At 41.8% G+C, this 25,528-nt stretch overlaps 1 protein-coding gene across 2 annotated transcripts in view; it reads right to left on the reverse strand.

The window, feature by feature from the left end:
• The window catches only part of KIAA0930 (KIAA0930 ortholog), a 77,951-nt gene that overhangs the window by 35,614 nt on the left and 16,809 nt on the right, over positions 1–25,528 (reverse strand). For both annotated transcript variants that reach the window (XM_076344219.1, XM_076344209.1), the window contains exon 2: positions 4,437–4,585. In XM_076344219.1, the coding sequence (XP_076200334.1) occupies positions 4,437–4,585 (149 nt within the window). The remainder of the gene's footprint in view (positions 1–4,436; positions 4,586–25,528) is intronic.

Raw genomic sequence — 25,528 nt, forward strand, 5'->3', positions numbered from 1 at the left:
TCTCTCTGTACCGACTTGCACATGTTGCAATCATGATTTGTTCCCACATACTATCCATGTACCAGGAGAGAATTTATTTGGCAAAAAAAGATGCATTTTTTGGCCATTTGTTTCTCTCTTGCATTCAGACAGCGATGTGGAACTGCCATGAAGTATACCAAACAGCTCTTCTGGAGACATCCTGTTGGCTTACAATGTTCAAAAAAAAAAAAAAAGCAAAAAAAAAAAAAGCACTGCTCTGAAAGGTACAACAGAGACAGCAACATAAGATTTTTAAAACTTGCATTTCTGCTAGATGCTGAATTCAGGCTGTCAAATCTTCCAGCCAGACAGATGGTGACAGTGAATTAGAGATTCAGCTATGAAAATCCTGAGGTTTTCAGTGGGAGTCACGTGCCTAAAGTCATTTAGCTTTGGAAACTAACTGGTCTCCCACCACAGCCAGTATTTGTTGTGTCACAGGTCCAGATGCACATAAACGTGTAAACCATGGCTCCTGTTCAGTTCTGTTTCTGAAGCTGCAGCCACAACATCAGTAGCTTAAGCTTTTTGAAGACTTTTGAATGACTACCCCATGCATTCGGCAGCAACTCTACTCCTCCACATTTATAGGATGCTGAAGAAAACAGGACCTACTCCAAAATCCAGGCAAGCTCAGAACATATACCAACAGTGTCTTAAATTTATTTTTTTAATTGCTTTGCCCTATAAATACAGCACCCTTTTCAGGTGACAAAGCATGATGCAAGGCTGAAGGGGTTAATACAACCTAGCTCAGCTGGTCTGTCACTGAGGTTTTACCTTAGTTTCCCTACTCGGCAGTTGTCTCTGTTAACACCATACTAGCATCTTCCGTAGTCCCATGAGAAAGTAAAGCTTCTCTCTACAGAAAGATCAGAAACTTGCAGCTGTAACAAAGCATAATCCTTTATAAATGCCTTTTGCACTGGGAAGAGCCAGAGATACTAAATCTTGATCTAATACCATTTTAAAATCAGAATCCCAAGTCCAACCACCTTAGCCTTTTAAAGCTGTAGGTTTTGGCAATGTACAGGACCCTTTGTAAGTGAGGATCAGGGCTTACATTTTCCAGTAGGTCACATCAGCTGGTGTGTGAGGCAGCAGCGAAGGAGTTTTTTGAGTCTTGACTTAACGGTGCATAAAGAGCGACAAGTCAAAGGGATTCCACCTTAAAAAAGCCTTCTAAATCCCTTAACCTTGAGAAAAGCTATGCTCCACAGTTCCCTGCCTGCACAGATCCTGACAGATGGGGAATGTGGTTTCGCTTAAAGACACTGAGAGAAGAAGTATCTTCAAAACTCGCAAGAAAAACTGCAAGAGTGTTATTGTGACATGCCAAGGAAACATGGAGTTGATTGCACTTCTCTGGTATCCAAGAGTCTGTGTAATGGATATAGCCCAGAATTCGATATAGCAGTTCTGCCCTGGCATAGACCGTATTAGCTGTAGTTGCTGTTTCACCCATACATGCGCAGTTTCGAAATTGGTGGGGTGGAAAAGAGAAGCAAATGGAAAGTCGCTTAGACCATGGGGTCTACAGAGTAGATAATTTAAAAGGCCTTTTAAACTAACATTTATGATGGTAGAGAAGTTTACCATCATCACCTACTGATACACCAAATTGTGAGATTTATTACTTCAAGCTGTTGTGACTAAGCTGCATCCAAAGGCCTTCTCATTCAGCCTTAAAATTGAACAGAACCTCTAATCTTGATCCTATCAGTTTTTTTCTGCTTATCCTCTATTACACTTCAACTTAAAATCAAATGCTATTGCTGACACTCTTCAGCTCCAGTAAGCAAAGAAAAAACCCACAAGCAAGAATGACTTTTAATCACACAGGACAGGCTTCAAAACCTGAAAACCGTTTGATAAATTGACACTTGTTTCTCGCTGACATGAATCATCATCACACCATGGCATGCAAATGATGCGAACATGCCACGTGAGCTCATCATCTCAGAAAACAAGCATCACCATTGTCAGCATTCAGAAAAACAGCCCCTCCCCACCCAATCCGTTTTTGTTGTCGTTGTCATCAGTCCTACAGAAGATTACTGTGCTCAAAGCTGTGCAGACCTTATTTTCATGAATATAAACTAATGCTCTGAGATGTCACAGGACAACGATTCACCTCACACGTCACTGCCAGCGTTCTTCAGTCAAAACCTACAATTGCCAGGCAAATGCAGAGCACATATATAGTGTCTATGGAAGAACTACAATGAACTTGCTTCGCTGTATACCCAAGCGACAAAGAGACCCACTTCTACGGTTACCTAATAGTCAACTTCTGCGTGGCCCACGGAGAAATCATCACCAGACTGTTCAGCACAGCCTGGGCACTAGGCAGGAGCCAACAGTGCAGCTCCAGTTCTAGCCCTTCGTGGTCTCAAACAACTCTGAACCTCTCCCCTTCATCCGCCTTTTCAGTCTACCTCTGGGGACGTAAATGAGAGCACACAGTTTGGTGGGTGGCAGGGATGCTTGAAGTTATATTTGGCTTCTATAAATATAAGTCTCTAGCTTCTTCCCCTTTTAATGATATGACTTTGGTATTTTGACACCATCTTTCAAGAAAGAATGGCCAAAACAACAAAGTAAAATAAAAACCCGTCTAGTCATAATTCAAAGAGTAAGGGTAGTTGTTTGGTGTCTCGCTGCATAGGACAGGCTCAAAAATTAGATAGAAGAGGAGCTGGAACTGCAAAGCAGTCAGCTAAAATCAAACAGGAGGAGAGCTGCACAGATACCAAAGAAATCACCAAATTATGAAGTTTCACAAAGCATCTGAAGTACTTCAAAGTCACAGGAAAGGTTCATTTCTCAGAGGCTGAGCGAAAGGCAAACAGTGAAGGGGGAGTTGTAAAATACTGTGTGCGCTATAAGGCACACTCCCCATCTTAGTTGTTACGGCAAGCGATTCACTAATGCTGATTTTGTAATAACTACCACTTACGAAAGCCCCTCACAAATAAAAATTATTTATGATGCTTTTAGGAGGTTTAAATAAAGCTCTGAGAGCAAATGCAAGGGTTTATTTCACTGTCTCCTCTCCATGAGTGGTTCAAACACTTTGAACTGATTAATAAGTTAAACAGAGATTGATCAGGTGTCTGTGAATGAATTGAAGCAACCAGGCTTCCTTGTTGGGAAGGGAAGGACAAGAGGTTAAACCACCCATGCTTTTATTAGGCTGAACAAAGCCACAATATTGTTTGATGTGAAACAGGAATGCAGTTATAGTCATTTAAACAACGATTAGGATGAAAGTTTCCTCCAGAAGTCTTAAAGCTCCAAGTACACTGGTTGAAGACTACTAAACCACTAATCTGACAGAGAAAGAACGGTATTTTGCCATCTTCTCCTTAGTGTCATGATGGAACTTGGAGGGGTGGGGGGGAAGAGAGAAGATAATTCTGCCTGTTTCCTGTATCTCCAACAAAAACGTAGGAAAATCGTCTGGGATCCTCTTCTCAAGTGAGTTGACAACTATGGTTCTTTACGTCACCACATTTAAACCCAAAGAACTCTGCTATACCTGGTTAAAAACACTCTCACATACACCATGCGGGTATATCTGTGATTCAACAACAGTGTAAATTATTTACATATGTCAGGAAGTTAATCCCAGTCTTTTCTTCCTCCATTTATGTTCCTGCTTTTGATCCTCTGCAGCCATCTCCTTAATTCCCAATAAAAGCATCATTCCTCTTGCTTCTGTTTCCCCCACCTAAGATGAAAACTGCCATGAAATGCTGGGAAGTTTCTCAAATCTCTAATGGGAAAATACCTGTGCAGCAGCACTAGGCTCCCAACTATGTGTTTTCAAGAAACAGTCCTTCTATAGGAGGGCATATTGTCTTAAATGTAGATTATGAGAATACAGTCGTTTCTTCACTGTTTGTCACTACTGTATCCCAGATCCAGGAGGCTGCATGTATTCTGCTACTGAGCACCCAATAGGTGTTCATTCTTGATACTCTGGTATCTCAGGAAGGATTCCTCTAGAAGTACTGGAGTGATCATCTTCCTCCGTGTTTTTCCTCCCTTTCTACAAATTTAAACTTTCGATTTATAAAGTATCATCATTGAAAAACAAAACAAAAATCAGCATGGATGTCCTCCCTTTCCCCCTAAATGCAGGCTGACCAACATAAAAGCTTCCCAAAAAAGCATACAAACTCTATGATCTCCTCAAGTCTGTGATAACAAAGCTCACTTATACTGCTGATGATGTTCACAGAGTTAACCACGGTATTTCTCTATGGGCCAATTTTGCGTAACTTCTTGTGGTGGGCAGAGCTGGAGATTCCTTATCCTTGGTTTGTAGTTCCTCAGATGTGTCAGGTACTCCAGAACACCATATCCCACGTTACCTTAAATTTCCCAGGTTAAAATATATCATTACTCACCTTTTTCCCCTCTGTACTATCACCACTGACATAGGACAGTTTTCGACGGACATAGAAGAGCATATCATCTTGCCGGGGGGCCCATTTCTCCATAAAATATGTTGAAAACATCCAAGTCCAGAACACAATACGGTCATCTTTGAAACACCCTAAGAGGCATAAGAGAAAGGAGAAATAAGAGTTGTGGAATCAGCATGTCACATTTGATTGTGCTTAACAAGACACCCAAAGTCTTTGCCACACATGGTGCAGTCAAGCCCAACTGTAGCAGAAATATTCTTGCAGAGCTCAGAGTAAGTTTTTCTACAGTGTAGAGCATAGCCACCATTCCACACGAACCCACAGCCTGTCTTTGGCCATCGCCAACCAAAACCACCTTCTGGCAACCAATCTGCCCCGTGCACAAGCACAGATTAGGGCCCATGAATATACCCTGGCTATGCCTGTGCCACGGAGGAGGACAGGACCAGCACACTGAGCAATAATACGTCAAAGCAGCACTCAAGGAGTAATTTCCAAGGCATGCAGTGCCAATATACGCTCCAGTTAATGATGTGAAGCCATCAACTGCCAACAGGTTTATTATATGCTCTCAGGGAGTATAGCCACTCCTTCAGAAACGAGCAGCTGATACCTTCCTTAAATCAATACACTGGAACAAGAATGTACCTGTGCAGGGGCGACTGTAATTCACCCTCTCTCTGACAAGGAACAAAACCCAGCTCTTCCTCAAGAAAATGAGGAGTTTTGAAGTCCTGAATCCAAATTAAACAAGAAAAAGTAGGGGGAGAAGGGGAAAAATGAGAAGAGGAAGATGCAACAAAGTCTTGTTCAAGGAGACAGACAAATTACATCAGCATCAGCAACAGCATGGCAGTTGGCCTCTCACCAGGAAAAGGAGGCACAGTAGAAGTGACATCACATTTTGTGAACCTCTTCAAAGCACTTAACTATAATAAAACAGCAAAAGGTGCTGCATCTCTTCTGTGCTGTAATGCCTGCACACTGTTAAAGACCAAAATTTATACAGACAAGGAGAGAAGTCACTACTGTGCCTGGTGACAAGGAAGCTGAATTTCTCCACTGCTGCTCAGTCCTACTGGAGGCTCCTTAATGGAGTAATTGCATCCCATCCCCGAAGCCCTACTGTGAGGTAACTGTGGCTGTTAGCCACAGTCTAGCTGTTTTAAAACCTGTGAAGAAAGAAACACTAAAAAATTATATTGCTGAGAAACAGCAAAAACCTGAAACAGATGATGGATAGTAGTGTTATGTACAGGACAGCGAGACAGGTGGGGGGGTGTACGTACACACATGCAGCTGACAACCCGTCCTCCAGAACATCTATCCTTTACAGTGGCTTATTTCCCTAAAAGCTATACATTGGCTGACAGATGGTTACACATGTCGCTCCCCAGCCCTCGGCTACCATTCAGGTTGGTGTGTTTCCCTCCCAGCGGTACACTGCACGTATGAAACAGTTCTGCAGAGAGAAGAATCTTGCATGAGACAGAAGTGACATTTATTTACAGCGATACCTGGATTAAGCTTTAGAAGATTTTCCAGTCAATTGCCAAGAAAGCTGACACATACCATAACAATGAACACGATTTTTCTTAGGCACCGGTGGCTAACTTCAGGGCTTCATAAAGCAATCAATCTTTTAATCCGTAAGTGTAACTCAGCACATTTTCCTACTTCACTGTGTGTGCGATATTTGCAAGACAAATCTTTCTTCCAATCTTTAATTACTGTGGTGGGCAGGAGATTAGACTTTCAAATTTTTTAGCAGACAAATGGGTGACCGAAATCAAAATCTTAGGTCTCTCCAACTAAATCCAAAAGTAATATTGAAAATAAAATGAAATTCCACTGATGGAGTGTGCACAGAATACGTTAATCAACATCAAGTCGGATGGTATTTGAAAATATGTATATAGCTGATTATATTTAAAAAAAAAAAAAATAATGAAAAGGCTGAGAGAGAACAGAAAAAGGCCAAGGTAGTTAGTTCCCAGTGCAGGTTAATTCCAGGCCACGCTGCAATTGCTTTATTTGCATGGCTGCAGAGAAGTCATTTCAATTACTTAAGGCGTCATAGAACATAATGTGCAGTCATGAATAAAATCTGCAATGCACTTAAGTACTATCCAGTTTTTCCAGCAGAGAAAGGGAATCAAGCACTGGGGAGATCAGATACAGGATGCTGGGCATCTGTACCATCTGAACCCCTCCCTCGGGCACAGGTGAACAGCTATATCTGAGAGCCTACCACATAGGAGGGGATTCAAGTGTGTTCAGACTCCCAAAACCAGGCCGAGAAAGGACAGGATTATCATCAGTCAGTATATTCACAGATAAACACCGAGAAGAGAAAAAGAACTACTCAGGTGTAAGGATATAACGCTGGCACAAGGACAAATGGCTCTAAACTACCCACCAACACATATATAGGCTGGAAATTCAAAGCCGATTCCTAAGCATTCAAGCCATGAAGTTCAGGAGCAGCCCCCTCAGTTGGAATAGTGAAGGCAAAAATCTCTACAGCTGTAAAGATAGAGTTCAGCTTGGTTAAGAAGGTTCATGTGGTACTAGTGACAGCGGAGGACACCATGACCCAGTCCCGCCTCTGTATTTAGCAAAGGGTAGAAAACAGGGCATGCATTCATGGTGATTCATTAATGGTCTCAAAGAAGCTTATTAAATCTCATGGGTTTTGAGTACCTGAATTCCCAGCCTTAATTAAATGGGGAGGGGGGAGGAAAGGGGGAAAGAGGATTGACCTGGGTTCATCTGGAGTTCTAGGAAAATCAAAGGAAAAAGAAAAAAAGAATCTATGTTCTGTAAGAAACATCTCTGAAAAAGTTCTAGTGTTCAGAAGGACATCACTTTGGTTTTGCTTCATAAATGAGTAAACAAAATAACCCTAGCCAAGCCGCGCCTGAATTTATATAAGAATGTTTTTCTATCGGGCGGGGGGAAATATTTTTCCCTTATAAAGCAAAAATCATCAAGTTATCTAAACCCATCATTACAAACAAGGCTTAAACCATTTTTAGATTCTGGCAGTACCTGCAAAAAATCTGAGAAGCTGTCATATGAGCTGCTTACACCATCAGATAAGTTTTATGCAATAAAGCACAGGAGTTAATACGCTCTTCTGAGCTACTGATGGGTGGTTATAACAGAGCATTAATACATGCAGGAGAACAGCAGAATGGGGTAAGGTACCAGGACTTTGTGTGTGCTTTTACCCATGCTGGGGAACACAAGACAAACTGATTCAATGTATTCAACATTAGTCTAAACAGAAAACCAGAGGACAGAAGTGCTGCGGCAGTGAAGCTACTTCAGCACTGCAGCATAGTGCAGGGGAGAAAAAAAACCTGAAAACCCTTATAGCAATGTTGGATGGCCATCAATTCAAAACCCCACCTGCAACAGATTAGATGTGAAATTGTCCTCCAAGCTTCAGGGATACTTGCAGACATTGCTGTAATTAAAACCAGCCTGAGGACATTCTAACTGTTCTGACTGCAGTGGCGAAAGGACACTTCTTGAAGCCAAAAAGAGCCAAATCACTGCAACACAGCTGCTTTTATTAAATTTTAGTAGAAGCAGGAAGGATGGGGAACAGCATACAAGATGAATTAGCCTTTAAAATCTACTATTAAATAGAATTAACTTGGAAAGGAGACAAGAAAATTTGTAATTGTAATCCAGACTTCTTAAAACTTGAGAGGGGGAAAAATCTATTCCAATTTCAAGCCAGAAACTGTCAGATCCAATATGTCCACTCAAGCTTGCCTTCAACTACTAGATCCCCAAAAGCACGGCGTACCCTTACAGTTATTTTGCTGGTTTACAGCATCTCACGGGAAGCCTTCCAGCTTTGCCAAGAAGAAACTTGGAAACTGCTTTTAAAATTGTTTTGGGTAATGGTTTTGAAACTGTCAGGCTAACAGCCCAGCAGACAAAGTTATTCTTTTCAACAGACAGAACAAAGCACAAAGCCTTAATTCCTCAGACTTTGCCACAGCACCCTATTGAGGGGCCTCAGCTGCGCTCAAGATGGTAGGGCTCAGAGAGCAGTTCTGTCCCCATTACATGCCACCCACCAAAGAAGCGGACAGACTCAGCTCGCAGTTGGATTGTTGATGACCTTTACCCTCTGCTATTGTACTCCATACTGCTTCTATCCACCTGGCAAGGACTGAGATCAAAAACAGAAGCCAATTTTTCATAACCTGGACAATCATGAGTTGGCAGCAGCTTTCTATCACATTGGTCCATCGCCGTTTGCACAACACTCAGAAGATGTGCACATATACACTACTGTTAAGTTGGAAGGCCCTTAACAAAACACCTGGCACTTAAAAGCCCTTGAAGCTTTGACTTCAGCATTTGGGGAGACCTTTTAAAATGCTAACAGTTTTATTTTTGCCAGAGGAGAATTTGAGCCTTCTGCAACACCAGAATTAGATGATATTTGCAAAGGAATCAAATTCCATCTATAGTTGAGAGCGTGTAGCAAGACAGCTTCCTGAAAACATTCCTCCCCTAGCAAATTCTGCTTCTAAATGAAAAAAATGGAATTAAGAGTTCAGACTATAAATCTTAATACACTAAAAGTTGATTATATAATTATGAGACCTTTGTCATGAATAAATCCTAATTACAACAATTTACTATAATGATTCATTTACATGGATTTTATCCTCATTAGAAGCAAGATTTATGCCAGCTGCTATGTAATAAATGTCTTTCTTTTTACCTATTAGATTTTTATATTGAGCATTCATTTCAGGGAACTGACTCCAGATCTACATAAGAAGTTGTAATTTTTTTTTTTTAATTAATGCTTTCCAAAAAATCAGTGGATAAAGAGAAGTGTCAGCATATTATTTTGCTTCAAAGGAATAGAAGAAAAGATTTCCCATTTGGTGTATAATAATCTTTTCAGCATGTACCACTCAAGCTTAGAGGAACAATAATTTCAGCTAGACAGGGTTTATTCCTGCACTTTTATTCTTCTAGCCTGCCATGAGCTACTCTTAACTGTGAAACATCATAAAACTCATTTCATCCAATTGTGCCACAGTGCTATCGTGTAAAATGAGCATCCTTAGATGTTTGGGGGTTAATTAAATGCTTATGAAGGTCTTTACAGCCTCAACATGGAAAGCAAACTAGAGTTCTGAGCGATTCACACTGTATTTAATTTTTGTTTTGAGTTTAGCAAGTATTCTGCAAGGACAATATGAGAAGGGCTTCACACAGATTAAAGCTACCTTTGCTATTAAAAAGTTATAATTATGACTGTATAAAAGCTGAATGGACATTCCCTGTCCAGTGATAGTTGCCAGCTAGCCAGATCATTAGGAATCTGAAGTTCAGTCTTCATCCCACACCTACATAAAAGGACACCATTTAATCGCTTCAGTTTGACCTTATACAAACACGGGACTTCACCAAACTTTCAGAAGTTCACTGGCAACCAACAATTCGAGAGCAGGCAACACAGAGGGAATGCATTACCAAACGAGAAGCCCTCAGAGCATATCCTCACAGCACATTCCTCTCTCATAAATACCGGGGCTGGGAAAGGAGCACCTCCACTGATGCCAGCTGTAATGACAGAGCACAGCGAGAAGTGTACTTTCGCAAGCACGCAAGTCCTAAATCTGTCAGAAAAGACAACATATACTTTCAACCTAAGTTTTCCTGGCAGAACTCTAGCTAGAAAAGGAAGGCATCATGATAACAGCAGTGACAGGGACAAGACAGATGCCACGGATTAAACATCCTACTCTGCCACAGACACAACCCTCCTCTTTTCCTCGCCCTAAAATGGAGGTAACTGTTCCCCTACCCCATCATGTGTTGCATGCACACATCCATTAACATAACATGAAGAGGATAAGTAGAATACAATTAAAGATGAGAGAACAATTTTATAACAAATGCAGCACACACTTCTTCACTAACAGTAATTTACAAGGAGGATGGATGGAAGCTCATTTGAAGTTGAATGAAGAACAGTCTAAACCAAATAGAAATGTTGCTGCTCTTCCCTTTCTTTTGTGGGCATTTTAAGAATGTGTCCTCTATCATGCTTTCAAACTTGCACACATATATTAGACTTTTTTATAGCAATATAACTGATTTAAACCTTGGCTTCATAGCATATCTATAAAGGAGTCGACAAAGTTTGAGCTTCAAGCATTGAGTCATCAATGTTAAAAAGCCAAGAAAAACATTAGGCCAATTACTCTTACAGCTGCTGTGCCATATTTACTCATTTGCCAACAGATGATACAACCTCTCTCATATTTATCACCTTCCCTAAGCACAACTAAATGGTAGGCACCATCACTAACCCCAGAATCAATATGCAGTTTCAGTACACACCTTAAATTTAAAGCCTGTTCACGCCAGATAATTGACTCACAAAGGCCCAAAATAACATGAGACAGAAGCTGCCGCTTGGATCAAAGACAAATGCGGTCCTCTGTGTGGAGAGGGAAAGATAAACACTTTTCTACGTTCAGGAATAAAGTCTTCCATGAAGGCATGTGAACAATTCCATTAAATAGGTCCAAAACACTTAAGATTCAGAGAAACTGAGCTCATTTTCAACTGATAACTTCCATTTCCTAAAACACAGAAATTACTCAGGGCTGACTAAACAGAAGTTGTGCTTAAGCCTTATGCTGAACTGAACAACAGCGGATAAAATGTAATTCTGTTCTAAAGATCACAGTTTACCCCACCCAGTAATAGTTTCCCTCCTATACCACAGGGCTTTAACTTTGAAACTCTGTGTAAAAGTCAAGCCACAGTTGTAGCTATGCAACTTCATGGTCCGTACTTGTAAAGCACCTGTCAATCACATCACATACCTATCCTCTACTTGCAAAGTGATGGAACTGTATCACTCTGGAAAAAAAGAAGGAAAATGCCACAACGTAAAAACTTTTGATTCTGAGGACCAAAGTATAACCTTCAAGTATATTTGACATTCACTAGTGATGGCTCTCCACGGCCCCATGCTCCTCCTGACCCCTCAGACTGTCCTCTAACCCTAATACAATGCATTTTCATTCGTATAATTAGATACAGACTTTGCCTAGATTCTGAAGTTTTCTCTTTTATCCACAGAGGCTATACAATTAGGGTCAAGGCTGATACATTAAGGGACATCTGTTGCAGAGACGGCTTCTAGGAGGTATAGATTCCCTGCACCATAACCATAGCCCTATCTAGCCACTTGCTCTTTCATGGGATGGGATAGATTTGTGCCATAAATGTTAGACAGAAGGCTTTGGTTCCAATATAGCACAATTTCCAAACATCTAAACAGCAGACACTTCACAGTTTATCTTTGTCACCACGATTTACTACCTTCTTCAACATAGCATGCACATCAACTACGTTGAGTTTCCTGTCTCCCTGGAAAATACGAAATAGTTAATTTATATTGCAGCATCACTTTGGGTATCATAAACAAGCTCTTCTTTTCTGCCTAGGAGAGAAAATTCATGTAAATTAAACTTTCCCAATACCTCCCAAGGTTGTTAGGAGTGCATATTCTTCCCAAGTAAGAATCATCCACGAATAACTTCGATGCCACAAAATGTACCTTATCAAAATATCCAATAGAATGGAGATAGACAAGAATCAGACAACAAAATTTACATCCATCTATCATTTAGTTAAAAGTTCCTTCTTTTGTGAAGGGTCTGCAGAAAATAGTACAAGGTGTATTATACACAGAAGACGTTTCTAATATTGACTGTGTTTGCTTGCATTCCAACAGCAAGAAAAGACAAGGATAACAATTTCCAGAGAAATAATCTGTCCCAAAAATGACACATACTTTGGCCTAAAAGTTAGAGCAACATCCTCCCCATACGACAAACAAAAAGAAAATAGTTTTGTTTCTTTTCTGAACTTTTTTTTTTTTTAGGAAAATATAGTAGTTCCACCATCATCATGTTTCTGGAAAGGGCCTACAGAAACCCATTTTTTAATAGGTATAAATTGAAGGCCAAATCCTGAATTCACTGAACTTAACCACTAAGCTTGTAAGGGTGCAAACTTAGTACTAGTGGTCATTCAGTGCCTTGGCTCTTACCCGTACCAGTAGGACGGGGAAGAAATTCTGCATGTTGAGGGATCAGTTCTCAGTGCTCTAATGCTACTAATTACCCCCGACTGTAAAAAGGAACAATTAACATTATACACACCAACAATCACCAGATGTTCTACACATTTTGGTAAGAAACACTTACTGAAATTAGGCTTCAAAGTGGTACTTTCTGAGCTTTTCAGGTCAAATATTACAATGATGAATTTAGCAGCATACACAGGATGTACATACTGAAGTTACATGATGAAGAGTGATTACTTTATGGATAAGGACCTACAGGTCCAATTAAATAAGTCACTTGAAGATGACAGTGACCAACTTCTCTTACATTACAAAAAATTCTAAAGAAATTCAGATGTTTCAAGACGAATATCACGTAATAATGCACTCCTTTCAGTGAAACCAAAGATACTACTTTTCATACTAGTGTTAAAAAGTGTTTGCCCTCTTGCCAGCAGTATAAAAATAGTATCTGTTAACATGAACAATAACATAAACCACCAGCTCTCCATGTGGGGCATTTGCTTACTGAAGATGAAAAATACTTGCCAATGAAGGAAAAAGAAAAAAAAGGTATCTTGAACCTGAAGAGATCATAGGGAAATACTGTTAAGGAAACACGTGAAGGATAAAATATAAGAACTGCCATTCCAGCTCATGCCTGGCAGACCATGGAGTGCGACATCTTGTTTCTAACAGGGACCAGGAGCCTCAGAAAAAGCGAGAATCATTTCACAACAGGTAGGTGTGGGATAACCTACTGCACACCCAAGTCTCACCCTAACGCTTAGCACCTGGAGCTTGTGCTGCACCTTAAAATACGAAGATTTTTGTCCTTTCCAGAACCTTCGAATTACCCTAATTGGCCTCAATAACTTGGGAAAAAAATCTTATGAATATAGTAACTCCTCTCTGAAACTCAGCAAGTTCTCAGACTTGATTAATTAATTTTGATATAAAAGAGTGGTGTAGTTTTGGTTTGTTGGTTTGGGTTTTTTTTGGGGGTGTGTGTCTTTTGTTGTGGTTTGGGTTTTTTGGGGTTTTTTTGTTTTTTTTTTTTAATATTTCATAACATGCAGAACTAATTTTGATGAGGGGAGTAATAGAAAAAGTGATACTGCTCATGTCAAAACTTCAACTTTGCCACTTCTGGAAAAAACATATTGCAAAACAGCCAGCTAGAGTGTTCCTAGAGGAAGATAAAACTCCTCTTGCAGCTTACAGGAGACGAGTGTATTAGGAATGGATTAGCAATACTAGCTCCTGGTTACTAGTAGCAGGTGATAAATGTATAATTTCCAGGGCAATGACCATGGGCAAACACAACAAATTTTAGAGTACAGCCAAAATACTCTCCAGGTGGTTTTGCTACAGATAGCCATTTCCATATTGACACAAGCAAGTACAATCCGAGCACATACTAGGCTTCTCAGAGACAACAAAATGCACTTAACACAGGAAATAGTAGTATTTTAAAAACACATCTAATTTAGAAATCCAGATCCCATTTCCAAGGAACTGCAAGCACTTGAAGTGTAAGTTCCATGGAAAGTCAAAGGTATTGGGTTTCTAAGTGCCACTTTATGATGTGACATTATTATTGTTATTAATATTATACACATTTCCCTCTGCTCTATCGCCTGGCTTTATTTCAAAATTCCCATTGTATGTTTCCTTCTCCCTGAGAAGATACACAACAAATAGAATAAAATCAGGATATCAAAACAGCTAAGAGACAGTAGATAAATGCATAGAATCTTTTAAAACCTGAATACATTCATGCATGGAATCTGGAAATTAATACTTGCTCCCCTTCCAAAGCCCTGAATTTCTCCATTAAATATGATTTATTTTAAGCTTTTTTCCATAAAAAGAAATGAACAGATTTTTTCTTTTTTTAAATGCAAACAAAAGCATCTGGGATGAAAATGAAGGACTAAATCAAGAGAAAGGAAAGGTTACTGGAAATGCTAACAGATCTACTGAGCCAAGACAAAGCCTACCACAAATGATGCCAGATTTTGCAAGCTGCCATCATTACCAGAATTGGTGTAAATTCTAGCCCTATTCTAGTAGCTACATACTTAAAATATATGTCACTTAAGAACACAAGATAATGACAACTTATCAATATAACAAAAAATAATGCATTTTGAATGCATTACATTTAATATACCTCCTCTGGCTACAAAACAGGAATTTTAAATGGACTGTGATTTGTTGCAAGTGTACATGGAGACTGGGAGTGACGACTGAACGGTAAATACCTACATCACAAGATCAAACTAGAGTTAAGAAATCTTGAATGTTTTATAAAATGTAATGCAAAAGATATGCATGAAATAGCTCTTTCAGTAAACAGGAGTATTTCTTTAAAAAAAAAAAGCACTCACAGGTAGCAAGCAGTAAGAACAGAGAGATATAAACATCCGGGTAGAATAGGATTATATCTTAAAAATCCTTACATTCATACACTCCAGGAGAAAGAAAGGCTAGTTTTAAAGCAAACAGCTAGCTGAAGGCAGCAATTACAATTTTGCTCTCCAATGCTAACAAGAGACCACACAATCTACTTTCAGATGCTAACCTTCAAATCTTACTTTCCTGTTAAAACCAACCATGCAGAAGGAAATAAGCAAGAGCACTTCAAAGCAATAGATGGCACAAAGGAGGACTGCCATCACAGCCAGGACTGCATCACTCACCGATGCTTTGCTTTTGCTTCTGTTGCAGGCTATTTTGGCTACCCTGGGAAGCTGCCCAGTTTCATTTCAGGAGAACGAGGTAAGGGATGCTTTCTCTTGTGGTTGGCTTTGCTTCTTTAAGTTGCAAAAATGCATACAGCTTTTTTTTAATTTTGGTTTTCCTTTTCAAGGCTTTGTATTTCTCCAATGGTCTCTGCATGTATTATTATACTAGTGGAGAATTCAATGAAAGCTATGCTGACTAAAAAACCAAGACGAAACTGAAACGCACCCCATCCCTACTTTGGTCCCATTCTGTAAGCTTTAAGATACTATTTCAAGACCTTATCCAGCCCTTTCTGCTTGACACTTGCATAGATGTGCAGCATCCCCATGTACGCACCCCTTACCTTGGCATGCTTGCATGCTCTGCCATTGGTTGCTGGGACATGTCAGTACTGTTTTCCATTCACAGCATAACAGCGATACCAGAATTACATGCCAGCTCTTCACAGGCTGAAAATACAAAATTCCTTACACTCCGGCTGCAAAGGATAAGAAAGGATATCCTTCCTGACTGTTTTTTTCTTTTTTTTTTTCTTTCTTTCTTCTTTTTAGTATTCGAGCTGTGAGACTGAGCCAGAACCAAGCTTCTTTTCCAAAATTAGTATGAGTAACTGGTCCAACATCTAAATCGTACCGAGATTTTACTGAACACTGCTTGAATGTTACCTGGGCACATTTGAAGCAGGTTATGAATAAAATACAAACTGTGATGACATCATCAACAAGCAGGCAACTGACAGGGAGAGCCCTCAACACAAGCCTGTTTGCCAAGTAGCCAAAGTAGACTACACAGTGCACAGCAACATCTATTTTGTTGATAAGTTGCCCTACAGCCAGTGTAACTTACCCTCAGTGAAAGAAGCAAGATAGGGGTACAACAGAAACAATAAAAAGGAAGGGGAACATGATTAATCTTACGTCTTCTAACTTCATTTTGTTGGTTTTCTCCCCATAAAGCCCAGATTTATGGCACCATCGCAAAGTGAAAACTGCATCCGTTTACCCTCCATGCATACCAACATCCAGCTTCCTCTGCTATTTTTATCACCTGAGACCATGGACCAAACCATGGATGTTCCTGCATGTTTTGGGGAAAATACTGAATCTACCATCAGGCTTTGAACGCCATTTTGACACAAATACTTCTGGCTACATGGAATGAATGAATTTCTTGAGTCAATTATACTTAGCCAAACACCACCAAGATTCAGAACATCTGGAACATCAAAGCAAGAAAAATAACTTAAGGAAGGGAGAATTTAGTATTAAAAGCCATAAATACATAACAATTATTCTACAGCCTTTCAACATAGTTTAGAAATGCCAGGCATTTCCCTGAAAGGCTCGTGCTGAGCAGACAAGAGAAATGAAATATTTCTGGTTTTACTAACAAGGACCCCAACCTTTCCTGCTTCTGGTGAAACAAGAACTTCATTCCATTAGAGAATACAGCTAAGCAAATGTAACTGAGTAAGTGGCTGGTGTTTTGGGCATGTAGGGCAATTGGAAGAAAGAAAAGGAGTATGACAGAGTAGGGATAAAGAGCTTCCGATTTGCTAAAGGGGGAAGAGAGAGAAAAAAGAGTTACCGCTGAGACCCAGCATTTGTACTTCACCAATTAAAAACCTCAATTCATATCTGCTCCCCCATCCAGCTTTCTCTTGTGTAGGAAATCTGACATCTTGATACCTTTGACATATGCATTTCTTTCTGCAGGAAAAAACTGAGGTTTCATCACAGTGTATCAGTTGTCAAGCTGTCAGGATGACTAACGTTCACATCACTGCCACATCACTATTGTTGTCCTGTTTAAGCGCTAAAAGCATTTGTCAGAAATTTTCTGTCAAATTAAAATACAAAAAAGAAAATAGCAGAAATCATTGTGAAAGAGGATTCCCAGCTGGAGAAAGAAAAAAATAAAATCACAAGCTAAATACTAAATTATCTCTCCTCCAAATATTAACATGGATAATTGTAATACCTGGAATAAAAAGTTATTCCTAAACCTGATGTATCAGGACAATAAATTGCCATGAGGAAGACACTTCTGTATGTTAGAATTTTGTACAGTTAGATGAATCTCTTGATTAAAATGTGTAATGAAGAAAAGTGGAAGAAAAACCACAGCCTTCCTCTAGCACAGCACTTACTGAAAATAGCCTAGTGCACTCTATGGATCACAAATTTTCTCCTGAGATGAACTCAAGTTCAAATCCTGAACACTAGCACAAGCAGCCTGGAGATAGGAGGGAACACATGAAAGTATCACCTTTCCACCATGGATGCGCACAAGGCAACTCCAAATACATTTATAGAAAAAATTCAAATGATGTCATCTGTGGCTGACGGTTCCTTCTTCCACCATAAATTGCTGCCCTTGGAGCGGGGACAGCAGAACAGGTGTTGAATTTGTACCTCAACAGCTGTAGTTCAGAGTATTAACATGAACTAACATCGGTTTTTTTTTTTTTTTTTCCCAGTCTGCCAGGCTGTGAGCACCTGAGGAACAGACCCAGTGACCATTCTGCAACCTCTGCTATGGAGGCAATCATCTCCAGCAGACAGCAGGGTGGACACAGCTGGGGCTGGCAGCCTCTCAAATCCTCTCAGCATGAGTCTGCTGATCATCTACTACATGTCTTTCCACATTAATTCCACGTATTTGTTCTCTAGAAGCCTAAGCCAGTAATCTCACAGATAAGTAGTGCTTACAGGGGAGAACTGCCTTCTAGAGCTCATAGAAAAGACAGCAAATTAAACCCACTAAGCTAATAAAATAATTAGACTCAATATTATCCCAGCAAGAAAAACTGAGATCTCTAGCTTAACGCTCATCCAGAAACCAGCTGTAGATGAGCCAAGAAATCCATAAAAGGGTGTGTAACCTGGCTGCAGTCAAGCAACTATTGATTTCAAGGAAATCCACACCTACACACTGTGCTATAGAGCTGTGTAGTTACAAATTCGGGAAGTCACCCCACAGTGTCAGTGATCTCTTGCCAAGTTTGTCGCTCAATACCAATCAAATTATCTGGAGAGAATTAGAATGGGATGAAGCTGTCCCCTCTCTCCTAACAAAAGTGAGAAAGCAATCCGCCCCTCTTCCTCCACTTGAGTCTGGGAAGATGAGCTTCTTTCCTCCTTTTCATTAGCTTCAGAGACAAAAGAACCTCATGGAGGTAAACAGAAAGGAGACTGGCAGAAAGTACCACTACAGAGAAGCAGATACTGAAGAACTCAAAGGGTTCTTCTTATGTTGCTCCACCCAGCAGTAAAAAGACTAAGTGTCTGAAAAAGTAGAAATTGCCTAACCAAAAAGTGTATCAATTGTCTTTCCTTCAGCCTTCAGGTGATTTTCAACGTCCCCCCCATCACCTCCTCTTTGAGATCAGATTCTTTTACTCATCTCCTAGACATCACATCAGAAGCCCTGCCAGATCCCTCTAGCCTCCCAAAACTCCACAAGAACGGCCACAAACTGGCATGTTTGAGCACACACGTTCCTCTCAGATCTATGCATCCACTGTCACCAAAGATTTTCCAGCGCTCTGCCCCACCAGACAGGAATGATACAGTGTCATATGATGCCACCTACATCTTTTCCTGCTCAGGCTGCCAATCCTCTCTCTCCCTGTGGTTCGAGGCATCATAGGCACTTAGGTTCTCAACAATAACGGCAAAACTGTTTCAAAACCTGAGATAAGTTGCATTAAAAGCTTCATAAACAATTGCATGAAATCACTGTAGAAAACACAGATGACATAGCAATGAGGAGCGTACTATACAACAGTTTAAAGTAAATTTACCATCATCATCTGTACTTGAACAAAACAGTTCAGAAAATGTATCATCTCCCCTTTGCCACACCCTTCTCACTAAACACTTTATCCTCAGGTAAGAGAGGAGGTAGGAAAGCCAAGCACTAAAAAAATCTACTTGAAAAGTGGTGGGGTACCCCCGGGGCCTCCCCTGCGCGCCAGAACCAGGGACAGCGGCACCACCCCCGCCCCGCGGCTCCGGCTCCTGCCCGCGCCCCGGGTGACCCCCGGGGGTCAGGGAACCGGCTCCGGCTCTGGTTGGTGCCCCGGGTGACCCCCGGGGGTCAGGGAACCGGCTCCGGCTCTGGCTGGTGCCCCGGGTGACCCCCGGGGGTCAGGGAACCGGCTCCGGCTCCTGCCGGCGCCCCGGGTGACCCCTGGGTTAGGGAAACTTCAAAGCGTCCTGGGCTGAACTCAAAAGGAACCACGCGAAGCACACCGAGCTCGATGTAACATCCCAAGGACGCTGGTTATGTGGCATCTCTAAATGTATCACAAAGCATGAAAAAGCCATACGTTTTCAAAAGAAAAAAGTAACAGTTGGAGCCCACGCATGTTGACTTATAACCCATATATATTAATTTCAATCAATAGCTGTATAAGCAAACTGGGTTATCAAGGATACTGCACTTAGCTGAGTTGTAACATTTTACAGACCTCTTGAAGTCGAAATGCACATTGGAAACTGTTTTAGTACCGTATCTGAAACACAGCACCGTGCAGAAGAAAGTTAACTCCACCCGAGCCAGACCCAGTACACGGGCCTATCTGGTGAGATGACCCATGTGACATCTAGGCCAGAGACCTCCAATATAAGCACAACCGGCAGCAAGCCAGGCTGGGGAAAGGTCCTCCAAAGACACCAGAGGAGACCCACTGGTCGACTCAAGCGCTCAGGGGAGAGAAGTTCAGGAAGCCCCTGCCTTCACCAAGTGCCTGAGGCAGACAACCTGCATGTGGGGGGGGGACTCTGGACCAGAGCCACAGGACAGTCCCACCTGGCCCGCCCCAACAGCGGCAGGACCTCCCCCGCTCACCAGTGGGACCCAGCACAGGAACGCTCCCCTCCTCCTTCCTGCCCCTGCAGCACAGGCCATGCCCAAGAGCCGGAAGCACAGCTACCACGCTGCTGGTCCCTACTTGGGCTGTCATCCTTCTCTTCCACCCACCACCATCAACTCATCGCTCATTGGTTTTACCAGTTAAGCATTAAAAAGCCATTTCTCCACTACTGTGGCAGTACACATCAACTCAGAACCACCACTTAAAATGATCAGTTGCCCAAAGTGCTGCCCAAAGGTAGACCTGCAAATTAGTTAAAAACAAGAGTGCTGTTCTAAAATTCTCGTTTTGAATATGACAGCGACTGAATTACTGCAAATAAGATTGGACTTTCCTGAAGACTGATGTTCACAAAACTCCCTTCAAAACCAAACTAGGGTTATTCCCACCACTTTGTCTTACAGCTCCTCCCTAAGACTGCATCTGAAAAAGCTCTGCTCCCAGTAGATGGGCTGCCACCTTCCCCCCCCACCCCCATGCTGATTTTAAAGATTTACTTGGCCAAGCTTTTGGCTGGGAAATTTCTTTTACTGGTTATTTAACAAACAGATGAATACAACAGGTACCACAAGAACGGTTTCACAGAAAGCAAAGAAGCATTTGTCTATTCATGTCACATAACAAAGAAAATGCACTCTTTTTTTTTTTTTTAAGGTGAAATTAGATACATTCAAAAACTAGACACAAAGAAAAGAAATCGAAGCTAGAATAAACAGGCTCTGCAAAAGGCATTTCCTTCGTCCAGGGGGCTGTCTTCGCCAGGGGGGTTGTATGCGCCAGAGGGGCTGTCTTCACTGTACAGGGCTTGTTCCATCCACGCAGATGAGTGAGAAGTCTCCTCCACCAATTGTCCCTGACGGGTGGCCGGCAATCCTTGCCAATCCACCCATGCTCCACCAAGACACACGGGGAAGCAGTCAATGGACCCGCTGGGGCCGAGAGCTCGGCGGCAGCAGCCTCTCTCCTCTCCCACTCGCGCTCCTCCCGCCAGTCCTTGGTGGGGAGCTGGAACCGGACTTGCTTGGGGCGGCTGTTCCTCTGCCCTTCCCTACGCAGCATGCCTACCAAGGCCACTCGGAGACGCAGATGCCATGCCACAGGACGCGTGGAAGGCGTGGAAGTGCTCCTCCAGCTCCTGGGGTGGGGGAACCGGAGAGCTGCCTCTCCCGCCTCCTCCCACCTCCGCGGTCGCTCCAGGAGGGCGGACAACTGCCAGCCCAGGCCCCTGTGACACACCAGCCCCGCCGATGATGCGCCAGGGAGCAAAGGCTCCTGGGCAATGCCGCAAGCAGCCAATGGGCTTCCACATGCAAATGGGCACGGTGACACCGGCCACCGGCATGGCCTCAGGCCCTGGGCACGGGGCCCCAAGGCCGCCAGCCGGCCCCTTCTCCACGGCCTCTCCTTGCAGAGCCCTCTGCTTCCACGGCCCCCAGACAGGCTCCCAGGAGCACACATCTCCCACCATAACCCCCCCGGCTCCTTCTGAACACTGGGCCCGTTCCAACCACGTCTGGCCGGGGAAGGGAAGGCCCACGGCCAACGCCTACCCGGAAGCACCACGGAAACAGAGGGGCAACGAAGGAACTCTCTGTTCAAGGCCTCTGGTGCACGGCCAGGATGAAGCTTGAACTCACCTTTACAATCCACAGAATCCACCTGGAAAAACAAACACAAAGTACCCACAAGCCCGATTCCCCAAAAGCTAGTCCTGCCTCACCAGTCAAGAGACAAGGGAAGGACCTGGCAGGTGGCATCCCTTCTCCTCTGTGTCACACACAAGTGATCCCTGCCTCGGCCACAGTGCCACTGACTATGGGAGCCTAACACACGAGTGCATGAAACAAAACTGATGAGAGATTATGGTAAAGCAGCACTGTCACTCAAATCCTTGCCCCCAGGGTTGCCTTCCCATACTCAAGCATTACACAAGGGTTTTGTGTAAATCTGCCTTGATTAACAAGAAGCTTGGCTGCAGAACTGAATTACCAAAATCAAATAATTAAAGACAAGGATAGCTGGTGCTAATTGAACACATGTACACAGACTTCCTAATAAATGTAATTATAGTATTTCTGTAACGCACTTTGGGTCTTTCTTTCTTTCTACCTCCTAATTAGCCACTGGCAAGCCGGAAGAGGAGTGCAGACACAATCAATGCCAAGAGATTGGAGAAGGGTTCCTCCGTGAAGCTGCTTTCATCTGACTCAGTACCGCATTAGCAGAAAGGAGACATTTAGGTTTTTGATCTGTCAGTTATTTCTGATTTATTAACAGTATCAGTAATGACCTACCAAATGCAGAGAAAGCACTGACCTCTTCCTCTTTGCAGACTTTTGCAAAAGAAATACTTTGTACAAAGAACAGAAAAAGTGGTAGTACATTTATTCCACCACTTTCTGTTGATTTTGTATAAAAGTGCTTAAGTATAGTCCAGGCACCTAACTATACATGACTATTACTGGGTATAACTAGCTATTATCCTGACTTCCAGAGCAAATTTTTTTGAGAGGTTGTCGTAATTGTTCCATTTAAATGTTTATCACTAGAAAAGTAATTCCTATATTCATCTCATACATCAGGTGCTGTCTTTTGAGTTACTTTGTCTTTTATGTTTAAATAATGTTTTTACCAAAGTTAAAAGAAGTTGGTCTTGCTATCCTACAACCATCTCTAAAACCTACAATCTGTTTTACGATCTCCTACTGTTTTAACCTCTTCTCCTCCTCCTAACAGAAACTGCCTTCTTTCTGTGCCTCTAGACAAAAGTGATACCAGACCACAGCTTCTAGATTCATTAATATAATACCATGCAGTCTTTCTAGATGCTGTATGTTAATACTGTGCATAAGAAGAAAGTGATAGCACTTCTAGTCAAAGATACAAACAGTTAATGCATGCCTAATCCATTCAAGGACTTAATTCAGCCCCAATATTACTACTAGGCTCAAAGACTTTTAGAAAGGGAAGAGGAGGGCACAGGGCAAAGAAAATCCTCAGACACAAGCACCAATTCTACCGTTTGCAGCACTCAGTCTGGGAAAGGGAAGGTCTCGGCAGGTTTTCAACAACAAAATACAGTACTTTGGGATTAAAAAAAAAAGTGTAAGATGTGGCTCTAGCTCACCTGGGAAAGGCCCCAAGGAAGAAAAAAAAGCAACCAAAAGAGGTTCTGGCCTTGCAAACCTCCTGAGGGAGGGAACACAAAGTAGAGGGCAAAGCAGAGAGCAGGGCTTAACAACTCAGCAACTGAAGGGTCTTTTTCAACATTTATTTTAGGGCCCAAAAGTTTAAGTACTTCCTCAGTAGCAAAGTGGGGGGGGGAAAAAGGCACAACACTTCGGCACACCTAAATCATAAGAGAAAAGAGTCTAATCAGAAGGAGATAAAACAGTGGGGAGCAGAGTCAGATAGCTATAAACATAGCACCTGACCATTTCGGGGGAGCTCTTTCACGTATTTAGACACTAAGTTCAAAAAGAAGCATTCCCAAATGATCCTGTTTTGTACAGGAGGCATGAAAACTTAGATGTCCTCACTTTCAGGATTGCCTGCATAACATTACTGAAGATTCAACTTTTGCAAAGTTGACCAAAAAAAAAAATAATCATCCATGGACTTCAAACAAACCTCAAACACGTTAACGGAGGCACTGAATGCAGTATGCTGCCCTTTATATGAATCCAAGATTTTACTGAAAAAGTTAGCATTCCAGAAAAAAGCTCAAGTCAAAAACCACCAGAATAGGGTTGTCTCCCCCCATCACCAACTCTTTTGGTTTGAGTAAGTCACTTAGCAGCTCTCCTTGACTCTATTCCATCTGTCAGGATGAGGCAGTATTTTCATCCTGTCACAGAGACAGATCAGTTCATAAAAAAAAAAATCCTCCAAATATTTCATTTGTAGTTAAAGAAAGATGTGCTTTAAGCTATTATTTGTCAGAAATGCTCTCGGTTTTGTAGATTATCACTCCAAAGTAGCATAAGCATAGATGAGCCTAAGAGCATCAATGGAAACACAGGAAAGATACCAAAGATCTATTTAGGCACCGGTTAGCAACATAATTGTCATCAACTGCCTAGAACTACCACTTTGGGTGTACTGACAAGACACCACAAAATTGCAGTTTAACCTCTTCCTAAACCAACTCCATGCCAGTACCTTGATCTGCCTTGGTTAATTAAACAGTGACACAAAGGGGCTTATTTTTCTTATCTCTTATTAGCTGCCTGGGATTAACACTGGGGTATTATTCTGCAGCACAATTTCTTACATTGGGTTTAATGATCAAAGTTACATATCCAGTAACTCTACAGAGTTACTACAAGAACAGCATAGAAACAGCACAAAGAAGCTAAATTCAGATAACTGAGAACTGTGAAGTATGAAATTAAAGAAAAAATATTTCAAATTCTTTCTGTAGTAAGCCATTACCTAGTGAAATGCTATTACAGGGCATTCCTGATAAGGAAATCACTTGGAGAACATTTTCCTTTCAATTCCAATGACTACAAAACCAGCACGTAAGAACTGTGAGTCAAGACCAAAGGTTGTTTATCCCAGTATTGTGCCTTAAACAGCAAGCAACGTAGATGGACAGGGAGGAGTAGATGATGTAGGTAGGAGCACATTACCTTTCTCCTCAGGACCCTCACAGCCCCCCGTGATTAGCAGGTCAGTGACCTTCTGTGCCAGAGACCTGTGTATGTGGCAGTTCCCATTAGATCTCTGTTCTACTCACCTGTTCATGCTCTCCTTGGACCCACGTAAGCTTTTACAGCCTACAACTGTCTGTCACCATGAACCCCACAGCTTTTACCATACATTGCATGTTTTGAGTTGGGTTTTTTTTTTACTTACCAATTTTATGCAATGGCTTTCTTCACAGGAAGACACAGTGAGCAATTACTGCCTATACACTGTATTCGTGCCACCCACTTTACAAGTCTCCATCACACACAAGACCTGAAGCATCCTTTTTCCAGGTTGAAAAGTCTTAGCCTACCAGTTAACATCCCCTGTATGGAAGCCATCCCCATAGCACCTCTGCTGCCCTTCTTTGAACCTTTTCCAGTCTATAGTATTAAAGATGAGCCTGTGCCATGGAATCATTCTGTGGCAAACCACTGATTTCTACCCCTTCCCTCATAACTTCTAACACCTGACTTCCTCTTTTGACTGCACTGAACAGAGGAACTATTATGGAACTATTACAGCTCCAAAACCAGGTAATACCAACTTGTTCTGTGAACACGATGTTTGTAAATCAGCTAAACCCAGTGGCAGAGTTTCTAATGCAACCAGTTTTTG

This window comes from Aptenodytes patagonicus, chromosome 1 (assembly GCF_965638725.1).
Source record: "Aptenodytes patagonicus chromosome 1, bAptPat1.pri.cur, whole genome shotgun sequence".
Classification (NCBI taxonomy): domain Eukaryota; kingdom Metazoa; phylum Chordata; class Aves; order Sphenisciformes; family Spheniscidae; genus Aptenodytes; species Aptenodytes patagonicus.